A 21,960-nucleotide genomic window follows, 5' to 3' on the forward strand; every position below is an offset into this window, starting at 1 on the left:
CTTGGGAATGTCTCTTTGCTTTCAGACACTGCAGTGTGGAATGCAGAGACATAATAGGGCCTAAGCTGATTTGTTCCTGCCTTAACTATTTTATTTTAAAAATGCCAGCAGCAGCCAAAACTCACCATGTGAACCTGCAACTATAAAGCACACTAATCTTTCCACAAAGGAGAGGTTAGAACATTCAACCTGCCTCCTGGGGAGCTGAGCCGGCAGAAATCAAGGTACTGCTTTTTATATTTCAACGGACGTACCTAACAAGATGCTTCACGCTAGCTCTGTGAAACATCTTTCACTAAACTTCCCTAAACTTCCGCTAGAGGGCTCAGATATTCAAGTACTGTATCCTACTATCTTCTTCACCTAAATGCTAAGCAGCTAAGGAAGGAATCTATTAAAAGGATAACCTATTGAGTTCACACACACACACACACACACACATATATATATATATATATATGGGGTACATTGTGTTGTGCCACATAGCAATACCTTTGTTGCATTCTTTCCTGATCTCTCCCTCTTCATTGGGCAAGGCGTTACAAAAAATAGGGGTGGAGGTGGGTGGGATGGCTGATGTGAATCTCATATTATGAAGACTGCTTGGTCAGAATCTTACAATGACGCAGAGGATCAGAGTACACTTAAATGGATTAGGCTGTACCGTGGTCCCTCCACATTCGCTGAGATCAGGGGTGAAGGACCCCTGTGAATGTGAAATAATCACAAATAAAAAAAAAATCCCACTATTCTTTTCGCCTAAGAGAAACACCTCTCTAGGAATCTCCAGGTCCTCCAGTGCAACCCTGTTGTCAACTTCTTCCAGAAGCTGATCATGGAATGTTGCTGTAGGACCTACAAATGCCTAGAAAAGTGCTTTCTTTAGGAACATTTAGGTTCTCCAGCACAGCTCTCTGGTCAAATTCTGGCATAGTTGTGCTGGAGGACCCAGAGATTCCTAGAGAGAACATATCAATCAAACACCAAATAATCAAATCCATAAACGTGAAAGCTACAAATGTGGAGGACCAACTGTTCTACAAGGGCAAGCAACAGGTCAGGGGTCATTTTCATGGCCCCCGAACCTACTGTGGACCCCACTCCTGGCAAAAGTGCCTCCTCCCAAAACTGGAAGTGACCAGACTCTGGCTTTAATCCTTCGTCTCCACAAAGGCACTTTTTTGAAGTAAGGCCTTGCAGTTACAAAATGGTCAGTCCTGGAGGCTTGCAGTTTTTTCTGTGTTTTGATGGATTGTTTTTCATAGCAGCAGGGTTGGGGGTCATCCTGCAACCACTATATGGGTAGATGTGAACTGTACAGGTGTATTGCCCACCCCACTCAACTCGATTACATTAGGGTTTCAGGTTACGCATGAAACTGCTGGAATAAAGTGATACAGAATGGCCGCCTGCTCTCATTTGTGAAGCTATGTATTCCATAGGACATGAGATCCTAATCGCATAAAATGACTCTGATTCATTTCATTGGTGCTACCTGGACAGGGCTATCCTGGAATAAAAAATTTATTTGATTAAAATTTTCCGTTACAAAACTTGGATTGGCTGCAACTCCCATAATTATAAAACAGGTCTATACAAAATCTATACAAAAGTAGGGCAGACATAAAACAACCGCTGACATTTACACATTTCATATACACAAGGTAAAATTCACAGATTAAAAGGTATCACAACCCTACAAGGAGGAGAGAAAAACTTTTTAAATATAAGAAAACCAAGTACACAATGCGCAATAAATTCTAACTGGTTCTAAAATGTTGAAAATAAAAAAACAAAACAAAATAAAAAATTTAAAAATCCATATCTTCAGCACCAGATTGCCATCAGGACAAAAGAGAGATAAGTGCATCCAGGAATTTGCTCCTGTCTTCCATTTTCAATTCAATTACTAAAGCAATAAAAGAAGTAACTGTTAGAGTCAATGTTGGAGGGATAACATCTTACCACAGTACAACTGGCATGCTTGCCACATCTGCACACCAGGTCATAAAGAGACAGTTGCATCAATAGATTTTTGTGGGTTTTTCGGGCTATGTGGCCATGTTCTAGACCGTTTCATCAATCAGTTGTCTGGCAGTACTCTGCATTTTTAAGTCAGATTTAGAAATTAAAAGCTGTCTATACAAACTTGTTTATCCCTGCAGACACATCATTCCTGTCCTATCATCCAGCTAGAGTAAATGTCCCAACTGAAAAGCACTTCAGCTGAAGGAATACCACACCATACATAATGGTTTCTTACTTGCAAAGTAATGACATGGTCTTGTTATCAAGTGTTATATTCCTCTACTGGCTAGATTGGAAGAATCCAAAGGCATAGTTGTCAAATGCACAGTTTGGGGTTACTCTTGTAACAAGAGTCTTCTTTGTGCACAATTCATGTTGAAAGAGCATGTCTTGTTGCATCTGAACTTCAGTGCATCATGCTGGACCCTTAGCCCCTGATCTGTCTTGCAAATGTCAGTGATACCAGACAGGTGCAGGAGCTCCTTTTCAAATATTTGCACACACAGAAAAATATTGAAATTTGCATCCAGCAGTTTCTAATATATTCCTCTCTTTAAAAAAAACAAAAACCAAGCATATAAGATACATGGAACAATTTCAAAGTTGCTGAAATACATACAAAATATACGGAAAAGTGCACTAATTTTACTTACTAGACATTTCAAAATGGTTGTGTAAAGTCCGAGAATTAGTGTTCTCTGCAGCTTTTTCAAATGCTCTTCCAAAAAAGCTAGAGGGAATGTATACACAGAAGCCTTTTTAGTTTTTCCCTAGAGAGAAGAGCCGGGCAAAATGCAGCCCTGCCTCACTCCCAAACCCCAGGAGCAGTTTCATCTTCGCAACAATCTTTCCAGGTAGGTTAGGCTAAAAGAGTGATTGGTCCAAGGCCAGCCAGAGAATTTTACAGCAAAGCAAGGACTGGGACTTGGGTCTCTTTGGTTCAAGTCCACTCCAGCTACTATACCAGACTAGTACTCAACATGAGTGCAAAATACTGTATATACACAACTATAAGTCGACCTCATATATAAGTCGAGGGCAGGTTTTGGGGACAAAATTATAGATTTTGATATGACCCATGGATATGTTGAGGGTAAAACATAGGGGCATATAATGAAGGATGTAAAGGATGAAGCAAAGGAAAACAATGACAAAGAACTTACAAAATTCCAGCAGGCATCACTATTTGTAGTCATACTAAAGGCGAATGGATGAGAGAGTAGAGGGGGGTCGGTGCTTCCAGCTCAGACTAAACTCTTGCCTTTCACCATATATTTCTATGTAATATGAGTTAAAATACAGTACTTACATTGACGCATGGATAGGTCGACTCAGGTTTTTTGGGCCAATTTTTAAACCTAAATTTCTAGACTTATGCATGAGTATATACAGTAAGTATATAGCCTTTGCTTATTTCATTCCAACTGCAGCCTTTTGAGTACTGTCTCACACAGGCACGCCCGCACACATATTCTTTAAACAAGCATTGCTCATACTAGACAAGAGCATTCAGTTTACCCAGCATCTTATCTAAAGGGATTGACAAAAACCAAAACAGAAACCTTACTTCTTTTTGTCAGAGCTTTCAGTGTGAGGTGGAATCCCCACCATGATCACCGTCCCTTGCTCCAGATCCATGGGTGCTGCCATAACCATTGGCAGAAGTTTGCAGCGCTTGTTTTTTGTCTGGAGGCCAGAAAATATCTTGATTATACAAAGCTCAAAGACAGAACCATAACACTTTAGCCCTGTTGTTTGAAGTACTCAGGAAGAGCGAATTTGGGGATTAAAGGTATCTAAAAAAGGATTAAGGATCAAGCCTTCTTCAGACCTTTTGTTTACTTTCTAGGCAGGATTCTCCAGACAACAACTTTCTTTCCAGGAATTAAATGCATCAACATGTTCAAGAAGTAAATGTACTTTATGGCACTATTACAGTAAGTTCCAGACTTTATTTCCCCCAATTAAAAAAAAGTGAACAAACTCAGAGTGACTTAAAGCAATGATAATAGATTAACTTTCTTAAAATAAAATCTGTAAGATTCTCAAAAATAAAAACACAATCTTCACCCTGGCGGATGAAATACACAACGAAGGACCTGAATATTGAAGCAAGGGGTGACTTGCAGGATTGCTTTATGTTATAGCAACCTCTGTGAGGTCTGGAGAATACTTTTTGCACCCCCCAAATCTAGGATGTGTGTGTGAATTGCCATTTAAATATGAGCTCCTTGGCATTAAAAAAACAAAAAGATAGCTAGACATGGCTGCATTTTATCCATCTCGCTTTATATTCTCAAGGAATGATATGGAAACCTATTCCCTTTTGTATATTTGTAACGATTCTTCCCCTTCTGAAAGGAAGAGATGTGATAAAACACATGATGCATGGAAATAAAACTGGCTTGTATTATTACTCTTCCAGGACTAAATGTTTTTCTTAAATAGTTGTGAACATGCTGTTGTTGTTGTTTTTAAATATAAATCAGATTGGGGAAGTGGAAATTTCTAAGATCATATCAATAGGGAGGGATATCCCCTCTGTGCCTGCTGTCACCTTTACAATGAAGCTTTACCTTCTCTATTCTGTTCCAGAGGAAATCTATGGAAGTGCTATTTTCATTCAGACAAAACCCACAAGGACCAAGCTGAAGCAATTTGCATTTTAAAAAGCATATTAAATGCAAAGACATATTCAGCACCACATCTTCTTTGGTACTAGTACCACCATATGTCTCACTTCATTATGAAGCTCACAGCAAAGTCACATATTAAGATGATAAGATGGTGCTATTTAACAAATGAAAACCCTCTTGGTGATCATACCTATTTGAATTAAGCATACATAAATGTAGAAATGGTAAACATACTTACAGAACAAATAAAGGACCTCAGTAAGTATTTACTAAGGAGACGTAAGGACACTGGCCTAGAGAACAATTTCACGTCCGGGGTGCCCTTGAAACAAAGATACCATTACTTATTTCTAAGTTGAAAAGGGGGAGTCAGTGTGGTGTAGCGGTTTCAGCATTGGACTATGACTCTGGAAATCAGGGTTCGATTCCCCACTTGGCCATGGAAACCCACTGGGCAAGTGGCACACTCTCAGTCCCAGAAAAGGAGGCCTTACAGATCTTCTTAGGTAAGCCAGTAAAAAGCCTGACTGCTTGTGTAACTGGCCAGTTAAGCAAGCATCAACCCCCCAAAGACTCCAGCCTAATATTTACAATGACTAGCAGTTCTATGTGCAAGTTGAGTCAAATCTTAGAATTAAAAAAAAAAAAAATCCAAATAGGACAAGATTTCTGGGTTCCAAAGACAATGTACCAGAGAGCTAAAAGATAGGGTTGGTTTAAAAGAATTGTGAAGAGGCTTCTCAAATTTCCAGTCTCTCTACATTTCTTTTTAACCATCCCTACTATCTGATCTAAGGCTGCACCCGCATTCAGAAATAATCCAATATGACACCACTTTAACAGCCATGGAATCATGGGATTTGTAGTTTGTTGTGGCACCAGAGTCTCTGACAGAGAAGGCTAAATGTCTCACAAAATTACAATTCCCAGAATTCCATAGCACTGAGCCATGGCAGTTAAAGTGGGTGTACAGCTAAACGGTTCAGACTTTAAATTACAGGCATGGTCTGTCATGGCAAATGAAGAGTGTTAAAGTATAATACAGAACTAAGAAATAAGTTCAAATAAAATTTACCTCCATGAGGTAGCAGTAAAGAAAAGGTCCCTGATTGATTACAAGATTTGTACAGATGCAGCTGGCTACAGTCTGCTGAATGGCACAGAGTTGCTTTTTCGCGAGCTCCAGCCCTTGATGCAACTTGTCCAGGTTACTCCTGAAGCAAGGGGAAAATAAGGAAGCTATTTTAATGGAGAAGAAAATAATTCATCTTATCCCAAAGACTTCCTACATGTTACCAATATCTGATGATCAATATTTACATTGTAAAATAAAAGACACACGTATGAAAAATGAGTACAGTCGGCCCTTCTTATACACGGATTTTTTATACACGGATTTAAGCATACACGGTTTGAAAATGTTCCAAAAAAGTATAAATTTACCTTGATTTTCCATTTTTTATAAGGGACACCATTTTGCTATGTCATTATATGTAATGGGACTTGAGCATACACGGATTTTGTTATACACGGGGGATCTTGGAACCAAACCCCAGCGTATAACAAGGGTCCACTGTACTCCAACAGCAATCAAATGAATATGGGGAAAACACATGTACATTACCTGGAAAGACTATCCAAAGCCTTGATAAAGTTATCGGTTGCACTTTCATCCTTCTCCACATTCTCCATTAAAGCAGCGACCGCATATACGACATCGCTGGCTAAAAACTTATGTTTAAAACCAAAATGGATGCTGAAGGTTTGTACTCTTAAATCTTTCATGCTGTAAAACAAAATTAAGCCAGAAGTAGTAACCTAAAGAATTTTTGTTTTCTCTTGTGCTATATACCAGGATGTTAGCTAAAGTAACTGAGAATTTCTAACATCTGCAGTCCTGTACATGTACACTCAAGTAAATGAGTTAATACAACTGCATCCCATGTAGGTAGATTTATGTTCAAAAGGCAACTCTTATTTTGAGTGATCCAGCTACAAACAAAACATCTAGCTATCATTCTCATTTAGCACATTTCACTGCTTTCCTTCTATTAGTTTTACCAGTTTTCTATACCTTTGTTTACATATAAAGTTAACATTCACAACTTTAACCTTCCTTACCAAAGCAGCTCCTGGTGATATGCAGAACATGAGCATCTCTCCCAAATTGTCTCCTTGTACCATTTTCTTCTTCCCACTGTTATTTTGGAAAGCTTGCCATTCCACTCTTTTTTCTGCATTCTTAGGCTTTCTGCCTCCCTTCCCCTCTCAAAAACTAAAGTAGTTCAGGTAGCTGCAACTGGAAATGTTTGCCTTTTCCACTGACATATCAAGACTTCTGAACCAAAGGTTTCCTCTAAGTGTGTTACAACATGTATAATATCCTTATGTAGTGCTTTTCTAAAGCACTCAACATGATCCACATCTATTGCTTCAACAATCACCAACTCAGCCTAGTAAGGTCTGTGTTATTCTCACTGTATTGCAGATATGCTGCAATGAGCATAATGGGACCAATAACATTTATGTAAAGTAATGAGCAGCAAAGTCATATGGTACAAGAGACCTGTTAAATGTCCAATGGCTATATGTAAATACTTAGACCTGTTCAGTAGTTGTTCTCAATCTTGGGCCCTTCAGAAGCCCCAGCTAGAAATGCCAATAGCTAGAGTCTGAGAACTGAGATCCAAAACGTCTGGAGGGCTAAAGGCTAAGAATCATACGTTTAGATTACTGAGGATGGGTTTCTGCTTCACTTCAGCATCTTCTAAGAACATCAGACATGCAAATAGATAAGAAAGGTGATTAACCCAAATTTATTTGCAGATTCTTCTATCATCTCCCGTAGGTTCTCTTTCAAGGAAATGTCCATAGAATTGAACTTCTGTTTTACTTGCTTCAAAGGTAATCTAAAAATGAAAAATACAATCAAGGGGAATAATGTGCATGTGGAATATTGGCAGGAATTTTTTTTTTTTTACCAGTCTGCCTGTCACCCAAACCCACATCACTGACAGTCTCTTTATGTTCATCACTCAATAACTACTGCTAATTTTTAAGGGCAATACTCATCAAAGGAAGGAAAAATGCCATAGGCAGGAATCCTCTAAAAGGCTTATGGTGGTGTTGCCCCCAATTATACCAGCTTAAATACATTTAAAGACATTGTGGAAGGAGGTATGCTGCATCCCTTTTAATACCTTTATCGGTCTGATGGCTCCTGGGCGCATCTCTGTGGCTAATCCATGGGGAGTGAAACTGCATTTAGGATTCTCCAGCACATTTGATGACATTTTGGAAGAGATAAGCAATCATCCCGCAGACTACCAGTTACCCTCTACTAGTGCAGCTATTGGACACTAGTGTTATTCTGAGTCAGATCCCTGCTGACTAGCTAGACTTGGGGTGGCTCACCAGAATTTTAGAAAGGATTTTCCCAAGCTAAAACCTGGGACCAGCTGCCTGCAAGGCATTGGTGGAGAACCAAGCACTGAAAGCAAATGCTTACCTCCCCACAACAACCTTGTTCCTACCCCTTGTTGTAGTTTTGGTGGTGTGCCTTCACATCGTATCCAACCCACAGTGACCCTAAGGCAACTATCATGGGATTTTCTTGGCAAGATTTGTTCAGAAGGGAGTTTACCTTTGCTTCCCTTTGAGGCTGAGAATGTGACTAACCCAAGGTCACCCAATGGGTTTCCATGGCCAAACGGGGATTTGAATCCTCATCTCCCACAGTCCAATGCTCAAACCACTTGAGACTACCATGGTCACCTTAGTCGATGATCTCCGTCTGGGCATCAACAGGGGAAGTGTGACCCTGCTGGTGCTCTTGGACCTCTCAGCAGCCTTCGATACCATTGACCACGGTATCCTTCTGGAATGCCTGAGAGAGTTGGATATTGGAGGCACTGCACTGCAGTAGTTCCGGTCCTACCTCTCGGGCAGGTTCCAGATGGTGTGGCTTGGGGACAGTTGTTCGACCAAGAGGGAGCTCAAATCGGGCGTCCCTCAAGGCGTGATTCTGTCCCCCATGCTGTTTAACATTTACATGAAGCCGCTGGGTGAGATCATCCGGAGACATGGGGCGGGGTGTTATCAGTACGCTGATGACACCCAAATATATTTCTCTATGTCTCGGACTGAAGCAGTGACTAAGGATGGCATCTCTCCTCTGAATGCCTGTCTTGGGGTGGTAATGGACTGGATGAGGGAAAACTGACTCAAGCTGAATCCAGGTAAGACGGAGGTACTCGCTATAGGAACCCCGAATCCAGGAATGGAGTTGTGTCAGTCAGTTCTGGATGGGGTCACACTTCCCCTGAAGGATTCTGTTCGCAGGTTGGGGGTGCTCCTTGACTTGTCGCTCCAACTGACAGCTCAGGTGGATGCGACAGTCAAGAGCGCTTGCCTTCAGCTTCGTCTGATACACCAACTGCGCCCCTTCTTGGAGCCGAGGGACTTGGAAACAGTAGTACATGCACTGGTAACCTCTCGACTGGACTTCTGTAATGCGCTCTACTTGGGGCTACCCTTGTGCCAAGTTCAGAAACTTCAGTTGGTACAAAATATGGCAGACAGATTGATCACGGGAACTTCTAGGAATGACCGTATAACACCGGTCTTGAAGTCCCTGCATTGGCTGCCTATTAGTTTCCAGGCAAAGTACAAGGTGTTGGTGATTACCTTTAAAGCCCTACATGGCTTGGGCCCAGAATACTTGAGGGAACGCCTTCTTCATTATTGTCTGCTCCGCACACTAAGGTTCTCTGGAAGAAATCTACTACAGCCAAACAAATCTAGGCTAACATCAGTTTCCCAGAGGGCCTTCTCTACTACTGCTCCTAAACTATGTAACGACCTGTCGGAGGAGATCCGTCACATTTCCACTCTGACAGCTTTTAAGAAAGCACTCAAGATGGATCTCTTCCAGCAGGCCTTTCCAACTTAGTTCCCTTCCCCAGATATAGAGATATTGTCCCCTCATTTGTCTATTCTTCCCCGCCTATGTTTCTGCCGTTTTAAAAATGTTTTTAATGTTTTTTATACTATTATTGTTTAATTCTGTTTTAGTACTGAGAATGGGGGGGGGGGTAGGTCTAGGGTTTGATTTTTTAACTCTATTGTAATTGATGTATTTTATTGTTGTAACCCATCCGGATTCTTTGTGATTGGGCGGGCTATAAATAAATCTTTATTATTACATTATATTATAATTATATACCACACCAGCTTTTGTTTCTACCCCTTATAGCCCATTATATCACCAAACTGGTTGTTCACTGTTCCAGCTCCACTACTCTAAGCCAGACAAAGATCTCCTGCCCCTTTTCCATTTTGTAACATTTTGGCTGGTTGTACTGAAAGTGCTACCCAACTATGGATTTAGTAATTTCAGTTTTGGACCATCACGGCTCTCTTTGCTTTACCTGCTTCCTAAAGTGATGCTCCCTTTTTCTAGTGTTGCCTCTTATGCACAGCATGGCATATAAGAGCATCTATATGCTGCCTCCTATTCATTTATTTCAAAACCTCCCTAATAAGCCACCTTTTCCATGAAGCCATTGACTCCTAGCACCAAACTCTTTGGCAGGAATAGGCAACTGTGTCTTTTATGTGATTTAATTAACTTATATGTCTTATATCTTGCTTTTCTCCCAGGAATGATATTGAAGACAACATCTGAGATTCAAGGTGGCTTTTGCTGTGCTGGCTAATGCTGATTGGAGTTGGTTCCAATAATATCTAGAAAGCCACAGTTGTCAAACCCATTCTACACTGAACAAGGTTAAACGTGTGCAACAGAGTCCTACCCTGCAGCCTCATCTTGAAGATGTGCCAGCAGAGTATGAGCTCTGCAAGGTTCTATCAAGCTGGTAAAGCTTTGAACATGGCCCCTTTGGAAGGCTGCATATCTGCCATTCAAGGATCAGGGTAACTAAGTATGAACAAAGTCATAACTGGAAGGCTATCCACTGCAAATCTGAATGTAACACAGTGGAATACTTGCTGCCAAGCAGGGGAACTGCATGCACTATAAAATCATGGCTCTTTAAAGTAGGTGTGACTGAATTAAATCCATAACCTCCTGCTCACTCCCACTTTCCTCTCCACTATTTGTTACCTTCCCTATAACAAACCCCTTGGGATGCAGAATTATCCTCTTGTATTTTGAGATGTGACTTGATGGTACACACACATATGTACACTCTTCTCATTAACTCACCCCATATCAGCCAGGAATTCCTGCAGTTTCTTCTGGCCTTGCACAGACCAAAGCTTGAAGCTAGCAGAAGTGTAAGAAGTATTGCAGAGGCTTTCATACAGAGACCAGTGCTGGTAGAGTGCAAGGCACAAGCTGAGGCCAGAATTAGGAAAAATAACTACAATGGGTTGGATCAGTAAGCTATTATAGTCAAGATAAAAATGACCTTCTTCTCTTTTTCACAGTTTTAAAAATAATATACTGTAAATCGAAGACTGTAACAGAACAGTATCCTGTATAAGAGATTACCGTATATAATGTCTATACTTCTGGAAACTCTGAATCATTTGCTATTTCTTTTATAGTCATAGCGTTGATAGTCTTTCACTTTCTTACAACAGCTATCCTATGGTTTGAACCCCCCCCCCCTTTTTTTTTTTAATATAGGGAACTGGGGCAGAGAGGTGGGAATTCAAGGGCACTCAGAGAACCTGTGGCTGAACTAAAATTTGAACCAGTTTTATAGATCCAGTTGCAATACTCCAGATCATTCTAACCTTATTCTCAAACATGAGGGCTGCCCCAGTTAGTTACAATTCACTAGAATGTGAATGAAAGACTACCTTCCTCCATGGTGTCTTAACCCCAACGCACCATTTTCGGTGAATTTTGGACCAAGTTTGAACACTATTTGAGCATATATTGTTATCCACCTTTGGCATTTTAGTGAGAAAAACAGGTAAATAAATAAAAAAAGGACCATGTATGAAAACATGACAGTCTTCTCTGCACCTGGGAATGCAAGGGGAAGAGGGAAGGATCCCAAAAAACGGGGGGGTTTCTTTGGAGTGAACCCATTATGCCTGAACTGGGCCAGTGACTGAAAACAATGCAATGTTAACTACTACAAACCATTCTCACAAGTCATGACAATTGTTTTACCCGTAATCATTCAGAAGGATACTCATATTCAAATGCTATTCTCATACAGTCAATGGAAAGAGAGTTCTCTTCATCCCCATTGCGATGGTTGTGCCGGGATACATGACGCTGTAGGGTTCCAATATCTGTTACATACTTCATTCTTTTGATAAAGAAAAAAAGATTACATTTGCTTCAGTTTCTTTTCCTCAGAACTCTATTACCCATTCAAATGTCATTTAGGAAAGGTTGGCAAAAAGTTGCAGTAGTTGCAAAAGATTGCTAAAGATTGTACACCATTGGCAGGTTTTATGTTGTTTTATGATTTTGTAAAGCTTACGGCACTATATAATATATATATATATATATATATATATATATATAGGCTTCTGACTCCAAATAGTTTGACATAGGCTGCATCCACACTGCAGAAATAATCCACTCTGACATCACTACATGTTTTGGCTCAATGTTATGGGGTTCTGGGAACTGCAGTTTGTTGTGGCACCAGAGCTTTCTGAAAGAGAAGGCTAAATGTCTCACAAAACTATGGCCTGTTACAGACTGCCAAAATAAAGCTGCTTCGGGTCTCTTTGGAGGTATGCTATTTAAATGATGCTTGGGTCCTAAGAGTCTGGAGGTCGCGCCAAAGCCACACTCCATTCCTAAGCACTGGAGTGCAGCTTTGGTGCAGCTTTTGGATTCTTAGGATGCATGCATCATTTAAACAGCATACCTCCAAAGAGACCCGAAGCAGCTTTATTTTGGCAGTCTGTAACAGACCTATAATTCCCAGAAAACTGTAGCATTGAGTGATGGGAGGCAATACAAAAATACTTTCAATCAAGCAGTCAATCAAAATCAAGATATATCCTACATGCTTCCCCAGCCATGCTTTAGCATGTTCGTTTGTTAGTAAAATGAATGCCAAAAAAGTCCTTTGGGGTAAGGAAGGAATGTACTCTACTATCCCTTAATAACATGTTCGGTCTCAGCAAACACCATAAATATTAAACAGCTGGCACTCCACATTTGCGGCTTTGATAATTTGCTTAATATGTTTTGTTTAATATGTTCTCTCTAGGAATTTCTATATCCTCCAGTGCAATTCTGCTGGAAGTTGACCATAGTTTTCTGGAGAACCTAGATGTTCCTAGAGAAAACACTGTTCTGGGGATTTGTGGGTCCTCCAGCATGATTTTATGATCAACGTCTGGCAAATGTTGATGACAGAGTTGCACTGGAGGACCTGGAGATTCCTAAAGAGGTGTTCTCTCAGGTAAAAAGAATAGTATTTTGTTATTTGTGGCTTTTCCACATTCACAGGGGTCCTTCACTCCTAACTCCAGTGAATGTGGAGGGACCACTGTATTCACCTACAGCTACATCAGTCACCCATAGCTCTCTCAGTGAATAGAGTTGTCCCAGTTCATTTTAGCACTGGGGGTGGCCCTGCACAGAAAACTAACACATTACTTCCCAAATCTGTTCTGATTTTACTGTAATAGTGAATACAGTGCGCCTTTCCTTTACACGGAGGATCCGTTCCGGACTCCCCTGCATAAAGCAAATTCCGTGTATGCTCAAGCCCTATTTAAATGAATGGGGCTCATGCACATGGTGGCGCAGGCACGCCATGGGCGCACGCCCCATTAGTACCTATGGGACGTGCCGCCCCTTCCTCCCTGCGCAGCTTTCAGCGTACTGTATGCTGAAAGCCGCGTATGACGTGTGCGCACTGTACTAATATGCCGGATCAGCTATAATAGTTCTCACTTACTTCAAATATCTATGTCCTATCATTTTGTGCCATCATCCAAGATGTGTAAGAAATTAAAAACATAATTTAAAATTGGTGATTTGTTGCTCACTTACTGAGTAATTTTGTCTTGGACCCACTGATCTGTTAGTCCAACAATAGCCCACCTAAAAAAAAAATGAGGGAGAAGCAGACATTTGTGAATAATCTCTGTCCAAACTGCATAGTGTACAAACATCTAAAGGGTATCAAATAAATACTTATTTGAACTAATTCAAATAATATTATTTTAGTTATACAAAGTTACGCCTGTGAAACATTTCCTTCCACTTTCCAACTATATAGGAAGTTGATTTATCCCAAGTTAGACCAGCTAGGTCCTCCCAAGTCTCAGTTCTGCTGAGCAGGATTCTTTTAACTGAAAACGTACTTTTAAGCTGGAACCTTCAGTAAGTAAAGTACATAAACTACCACATGGGAATGAATAATATTTACTGGTGGTGCCTCAAGAACATTTTCTTTTAGATGTACGTAATAAATGAATCAGAAGAGGAAACAAAAACTTTGAACTCCTTCTCACATCAATGGCAGAGGAGAGGAGAGAAGTGGCTGCATGTGTGCCCAAGGCTCATAAACATCAAAATAACCATGGCTTGTTACAATGTTCAAATATCTGACATAGTCATATCCTACAAATCTTTAAGTAGCTGTTAGTGCAACAAGTCCAAGGTGGCAGGAACAAAGAAACCCTGATGGTTTTTGTTTTTTTCTTGCAGTACAGTAATGGATTTTCTATCTGGGTTAGAACAGGGATGAAGTCAACAACATTGCTATTGCAAACAAGGCTACATACCACAACATATCATTCAAATCTTTGGACATGAGCCATGCCAGGTCAAACAGCATCATGGCAGACTGCAAGAGAAAAGAAAGAAATCATTAATGGACTATTTTGCAATGAAAACATTTTAGCACTCCAGCAGGGCCAATGCTTGCTACTAGTCCTATCAAGAGTGCCACAGTCTAGTTCAATCTCAGTTGTGTCTGTTACTTCAGAGGGGCAAAGCCATATCTATGGACTCCAAAGGAGGCTAAGCCATCTCCCCCACTGTAGTCTTTCATTTTGGAATATATGTGCATATATATGCATCTCCCAAGCTGTGGATGGTTGAATCTGTGGATAAAGAACCGATGGATATGGAGGGCCAATGGTAATAAGTCTAAGTATCAGTTGAAGCATTCTAAGGGTTTCCTTACATGATACAATAATGCTTTCCCTTGAAGAAAGTTATTTCACAATTTGAGACTAAGACTAAATACTTACTGAAGTTCCATGGTATTCATACTGCTCATAGTCAAAAAGGATTTCTTGCCTGAAGAAAAGAAAAGAAAAGAAATCATTCCTTTCCCACAACTATTATATATGCAAGACTGAATTAAAAGGTCTTTAAACTGTTTCTGAAATCAAGTGAAAAAGAAACCCAGACCAGCCTGAAGCACTTCAATGTATGTGGAGAATGCCTACATGCAAAATCAGCCCTATTTATTTTAGTTGAAACAGTGGCTTCATATTTATCATGGTAGAAGACATATGTGCTGTCTCCACTGAAATGGCCAGGCCAGGCATTCCAGGGGGAGAAAACTTCATGTGTAGAGATCCTGTACTCATTGAGAACTTTTAGGAATGGAACAAGGAATACAAATGAAGAGGTACAAGCAGGTTGAAAAGGGTTTCTCTTTGGTCAAAACAGAAGATGCTCATAAGTATTTATCACAGAAGAGTACTATTCCATATACTGATGAAGTTTCACCTTAGGGTATGATCTGACATACATAACTAGAAGCAAATTCCATTGAAATAAATGATATATTTCTGGGAAAAATGATTGGGTTCTTTCCATGCCAATATCTTATCAGTTGATTAATACCTTAAGCACCTTGGAGAGGCAAATTTCAACCTCTGAGATGTTAAGAAGTTGTGTGTTCAAAATACACAAACTGGATTGGGTTCTTACAGATGATGCACAAACCAGATGTATATTGGAGAACTTGCAATCTTAGCTTTACAGTGATAAAGAACTGAGGAAGTGAACAGAATTTGGAAACATACCTGCGTGCCTCCCATTCCCTTCTTTGTCGCCTTTTCATGGTTCTTTCTACAATTTCCTATACAGAGATAAAGGGGCAAAATCATAGTAGAGAGCATAATACAGTATTGAAACAATGAAGGAAATTTTAAATATTTTGAACACAAACTACTTTAAATATAGTTCTTCATAATCAATTTGTACTCAAAATATTTTGAATACAAAGAACATCATGACAAGCAATAATCTTCTGTAGTCAGCAAGAATGAAATATAGGCATACCTCAGTTTAAGAAAGCTCCTTTTTACGAAATCTATTTATGTATGCCCACTCCTCCCCTTTCCCTCATCCTCTGTCTAGCTGTAAAGTTTTAGCAGCAGCCGCATTGAGAGCATGGTGAAGGAGGGTTGGAGCAACAGATTTTCAGTGTCAGGTTGCAGCAACATGTCTGTAGTAAACATTGCAATAAGGCTTAAAGGAAAGTGTGATTTTGCTCTAGATAATCCTACTGTAGTGATGTGTTCCTGCTTAGAACAGGCCAGATAAACAGTAGCTCCCTCCAGAATCCCTTACAGGGTAGGCATGAAATGCAAAAGGGGGAGAACAGATAAACCTGTCTTACCAGCTTCTCCCAGTATGTTTTTTAAGCACATGGATCTGTATGTTTGGTCACCAAAACAGAAATCATAAGAAAGGTGGAGGCTGGTGAATGGAAACTATGCCCCTGGATGCATTTTGGAAGAAGCTGTCAAGTGGTCTCTAGAAGGTTAAAAATGTTTTTGTTCACTTATGTAAGGTTTGCCTGACTTGGTTGGTTCATTTCACATGTGTTCGTTTGGAAGATAATGTATGATGAAATATATTGAATAGCTCTTCTTTTTGTGGTTCAGAAACCTCACCCTATTCAATGTTATTTCTGCCTCCGGTACCAAAGTTACTGTTAAAGAGATAATGCCCAGGAACACATCTACGTTGTCAACTGAGGTGTCCCTGTAAAAGGTATAAAGCAGCATTTTTCAAGGTTCTGAAAGTCTCCTTCCGAATTGTAACTCATTGAAAGCTGTGCAACTTGAAACAAGAATAAATCAAGAAATAATCAGTTGGGGAACTGCATATAATCAACAAAGTTAATACTAAATTACAAAAAGGTTGTAGTTTTTAACGTGATGGGGAAAAGCCTTTAATCTTTATGTTATATTTAAACTCAGTTGTGATCTAACCTCTTCAAATCGCCTTCGCTTTCCTGAAGGCTCTGATCCATCACTTTCATTCCCAGAATCCTGGTCCTCTTCCTCATCCCTGAAGATATCATCATAAGCTGGAATTTCAAGGTCATCATCTTGCTTAACCAGCAGTTTGATCTAGCAAAATAAAACATTTGATTAAGTGAAGCATTTTTAAAACAATTTAATTTTTTTAAAAAGATTACCGAAGAAGAGCTAGTGTGGTGTAGTGATTGATGGAGGGGATGCAAAGCGGAAAGTAGTTGTTACAACGTTTTAAACAGAGGCTGTACAGTCACACATCAGGGGTGCTGCAGTAGCGGATTTTGACTAGATGTTCTTGATCTTGACTAGATGGTCTTTGTTTGGACTACCTGAACTTTGATGTAATTCCAGCTCTTGGGATGGCTACTTCTCTAGCTCATTATAATTGTGTTTAAAAGTATTGCTAAAGGATTGGTGAATGGTAGGGTTCTAGTCACCTCCAGAGGTACTACATTTTATGAAGCTTTCCCTCCTTTTCTGTCTTTTCACCAGAAACCTGAAAAGCTCCTGGTGCACGGACAATGCCAATGGAAGTAAAGATCATATAGGTAAAAGCCTGAAACAAGCTTGCTTACATGGTTAGAAATGCTGGTGTCAGATCTCTGAAATCCGTAGGAGAGTACATGGAATTTAACTCAGGCCAGTTGAGCAGGAGAGTCAAAGTTTGGAAAAACTTCTGTTTTGAACAATTCCTAGAATTACTCAGGCAGTATGGCCAACAGATGTGAATGGATCAGTTGTTCACATTGTCGAAAACAGAATTTACCTGCGTCTCATTGTAAACGTTAACTACGTTGATAGGTCTGTGAGTGTCACAAACGAAGAATATGGCGTCTTCCTCGGGCTGAAGAACATCTAGCAGGTCAATGTTGGCACCACAATTTATCAGGACGAAATACTGGAACTGTAACCAAATAGGTGTGATAATATAAATATACCAAAAAGACTTGGATTTTGTGAAGTGCTATTCCACTTCCGAAATATTAATACTTCTTCATGCCTTATTACGACTAATTCTAAAGCCCTAATTCTATACACTCATCCCCCCACATTTGCAAGCATTAGGGGTGAAGGACCCCCACGAATATGGAAAAACCGCAAATAACAAAAGCACTAAGTTTTTACCTGAGAAAACACCTCTCTAGGAATCTCTAGGTCCTCCAGTGTAACTCTGGTCAACATCTGCCAGACATTGACCATAGAATTGTGTTGGAGGGGCTACAAATGCCTAGTGGAGTGTTCTCTCTAGGAATCTCTAGGTTCTTCAATGCAACTTTTGGTTCATATTGATCACAGAATTGCGCTGGAGGACCTAGGTATTCCTAGAGAGAACAAATAATCAAATCTGCAAAAGTCAAAGCCACAAATGTGGAGGGACAGGTGTATATTTCCTTCAAGAAATCATGACTAAGTACCAGAAACCACACTTTACAAACTGCTGCCTTAAGGCCTGGGGAGACACTGCCAGTCAGAGTAGAGAATACTGAGCTAGATTAATCAAAGGCCTGACTTTATATATATCACCTTCCCTTATTCCATACTACCAGTTTCAATTGTGTTTCTAACTCTAGATAGGATTGGGCTTTGTAACTAATTTAATGGTAATTAATAATCATATATAGAATAATTTGGGATTTAAGTGCCACTTAATTTAGTAGGTCTTAATTCTGTGGAAATATGCGTAATTCCATACTGCAGCTCATTAGAAATTAAATAGCTGTTTTTCAAAAGAAGGCTTTTACCTGATCTTTGTGTTCAAGAAATGCTGTTTCAAGTTCTTGCCATCCAGAGACTGGGACAAGTGTGTACTGCACATGATCACAGTGGAATAGAGCCTAAAACAATGAAAGTTACATTTCAGAGGAAGAAAAAGTACTATTAACAGCCCTGGCATAGCAGAGCAGTATATGGGCTTTTGCTCGACAGTAATTTCTGAGTAAATATTTATCACATCCTGTCATAGAAAAGTAAATATGGATTTACTGAAGGACAGGCCCAGAAATCCAAGCAACCTAAAATACTTGAGTGCTATAAATAAGATACAATGTTTAGCAACATATTCCTCATGCCCCAACATAAAGATGAACTTAGGCTGCATCTGCACGACAGAAATAATCCAGTTTGACACCACATTAACTGCCATGGCTCAATGCTAAAGAATTGTGGGATTGGTAGTTTGTTGTGGCATCAAAGCTCTGCTGTGTGGATGCAGCCAAAGAGTCACAAAATAATACAAGACTGGAAAAGAGTCACAGCTTAATAAAAACATTCTTTTCCTGGTTACTTATCAAAATTTCAACTGAGCCATGAAAGGACCGAATTTGCCCCTCCTTGTAAAGTTGTCATATTCAAAGATCTCTGTGAAACATTTTTTTCATGGTTTTTTGTGGGTTTTTGGGGTTCTGTGTCCATGTTCTAGAAGAGTTTATTCCTGACATTTCACCAGCAGCTGTGGCTGGCATCTGCAGAGAATGCTGGCATGGAAGAGAGTGGGTATACAGTATATATATATATACTGTATATATAAAGTGGCCATACATATACATACTGTGTCCCACTCTCTACCATACCAGTATTCTCTGCAGATGCCAACCACAGATGCTGGTGAAATGTCAGGAATAAACTCTTCTAGAACATGGACACATAGCCTGCAAAACCCACAAAAAACTATGGATGCCGGCCATGAAAGCCTTCGACTTCACATTTCTTTCATAGCCTGGGCTGTCTTCTCATCTCTCTACTAATTCTTTTTAAAACCTTTCCAATATTTTGCTTGTTGCACACTTTCAGGACTTACTTGGAGTATTTTACATGCGCACAAGGCATCAACATCTGCAGCAACAAGGAGCAGCACACGCTACAAAAAAAAGGAGAAACATTTGAGTTTGCATGTATGGGAACACCACACTGCAGAAGGAGGATCAGCAACCACCCAAACCAAACCATAGTTAAAGAAGGAAGGGGTCAAGGCGAAGGCAATGGAGTGGAGGGTAAGCTATAGCCCCTTGAGATGTTGTTGGACTCCAATTCCCATCAAGTACAGCTAGTGGTTAGGGAGCTATAGGTCAAAATCCCATGGAAAGCCATGTTTCTGGAGCAGAACAAAGTAAGCTGTGAAGGATATTTTACTCAATGAATACAAACATTCCTTGAAAGTATTTTAGGAAGCTTCTCTATCATCTTTTCAATTATATCAACAGGGCTATCATATCACCTCTTAACCTTCTTTTCTCCAGGCTAAACATACCCAGCTCCCTAAGTGGTTCCTCGTAGGGCAAGGTTTCCAGACCCTTCACCATTTTTGTCACCCTCCTTTGGACACATGGCTCCAGTTTCTCCACATCCTTTTTAAATTGTGGTGTCCAGAACTGGACACAATATTCCAGGTGGGGCCTGACCAGAGCAGAATACAGTGGCACTATTACTTCCCTTGATCTAGACACTATACTACTTCTGTTGATGCAGCCTAAAATAGCATTGGCCTTGTTAGCTGCCGCATCGCACTGTTGACTCATGTTCAACTTGTGGTCTATTTGGACTCCTAGATCCCTTTCACATGTTGTCTCCTTAAGCCAGGTGTCCCCCATCCTATATCTGTGCATTTCATTTTTCTGCCCTAAGTGCAGTACCTTGCATTTCTCCCTGTTGAAGCTCATTTTGTTTAGAGCTCCCCATGCCAGCCCTTCCCTCCAGGCAAGCCATTCCTTCCACTGCAAACAGACAGGGCTTTTGTTTCTCATTTCCAAGGGATGGCTGCCAGGTCTCACCAGTCCCCCCCAACTTGGCCAACAGTAAGGGGCCTATGCTCCCAAACCCACTGCCGAAATAACCCAGTTGGAGACCGCTTTCCCTGCCCTGGCTCGAGGCTAGGAAGTGTAGTTCTGGGAGACGCATTGAGCCTCCTCCGTCAGAGAGCTCTGGGGCCACAATCAACTACAATACCCAGGATTCCCTAGCCTTGAGCCAAGGCAGTGAAAGCGGTCTCGAACTGGGTTGCCTCTGCAGGGGTGTTGTCGTTGCAAATATCTGGCAAGCCAAGGAGCCTTAGGCCTTGGCTCTGGCGCCCCAACAAGCGACCCTTCCCAGAATCCCGTAACACTGAGCGGTGGCACTTCAAGCGAGGCCAAACCGGATTATTCCTGCCGTGTGGCTGCAGCCAACGACAGCAAACCAAGTCGGAAAGGCAGCCTGAGGGAAGACTGACCTGGCTGAGCACCACTTCGTAGAAGTCTTTGCGAAAGTCTGTCAGGAACATGGCGGGAGAGGAGCAATGGCGGCTGGCGGAAAGACCCCGGGCCCTAATCTCTCATCCCCGCTCAAAGACTGGCGCCAAATCCTCCCCTTTCCCCATTGGCCGTCCCGCTTCGAGCTTCGCCCAATGGCCTTCTCCTCCATCCCATTCCACGCCTCTCCCCGCCGCTTTGGGAAAGCTTTATTGGACGAGCCTTTCGCGGCCCCGCCCTCCCCTCTGCCTCCACCAATCAGAACGACGGGTTTGCCGAAGCCTCCCTTGGTCTTGTTTATGAAGCGAGGCACCGGAGCGCAAAGGGGCTTCCTAGTTCTCAGCGAAAACTCAGGGTTGGGCTGTGATCCTAGGCTCCATAGAAGGAGGCTAATTCTCTCGCGAAAACTACAAAGCCCAGGATCCCATGGGGCTGAGCCACGGCTCTCACGTCTAACCAGAGCCGGAAATGAGGACCTTTGTGTAGTTCGTTGCTTCTCATTGGTCGGGGGGCGGAGCTAAAGGCGAATTTTCTTTGGAAACAGGGCAGCCTGTTTGGATTCAGCTTTGAGGCGGAAATAAATTTATTATTATTATTATTATTATTATTATCATCATCATCATCATCATCATCATCATCATCGGTCAAGCGGGAAGGCTCAACAAAGCCCCCCTGAGGGGAAGTTTCCCATTTTCGTTCTATTCCTCTCAGGCGGAAGCATCCTCGTCTCCGCCTCTCTCCGGGAGCTTCATTGGACGAGCCCTTGGCGGCCCCTCCCTCCCTCTCTGCCTCCACCAATCAGCACGAGGAATTCTGCGAGGCGGCCTCTCTCG

At 41.1% G+C, this 21,960-nt stretch overlaps 1 protein-coding gene across 1 annotated transcript; it reads right to left on the minus strand.

Annotated features, from left to right (window-relative positions):
* Positions 1-1,498: 1,498 nt before the first annotated feature.
* On the minus strand, positions 1,499-21,244 carry CDC45 (cell division cycle 45). The gene is made up of 18 exons (XM_042442199.1): positions 21,109-21,244; positions 19,702-19,761; positions 18,647-18,739; positions 17,671-17,808; positions 16,857-16,997; positions 15,660-15,715; positions 14,874-14,922; positions 14,403-14,464; positions 13,666-13,716; positions 11,834-11,953; positions 10,891-11,022; positions 7,475-7,573; positions 6,289-6,450; positions 5,740-5,878; positions 4,903-4,986; positions 3,596-3,714; positions 2,682-2,758; positions 1,499-1,909 (listed from the first exon to the last, which is right to left on the minus strand). Exons 1-18 carry the CDS (start codon positions 21,157-21,159, stop codon positions 1,845-1,847), a joined length of 1,698 nt encoding a protein of 565 aa, XP_042298133.1. The 5' UTR covers positions 21,160-21,244; the 3' UTR covers positions 1,499-1,844.
* Positions 21,245-21,960: the final 716 nt, after the last annotated feature.

Source organism: Sceloporus undulatus, chromosome 10 (genome assembly GCF_019175285.1).
Source record: "Sceloporus undulatus isolate JIND9_A2432 ecotype Alabama chromosome 10, SceUnd_v1.1, whole genome shotgun sequence".
NCBI classification, from domain to species: Eukaryota; Metazoa; Chordata; class Lepidosauria; order Squamata; family Phrynosomatidae; genus Sceloporus; species Sceloporus undulatus.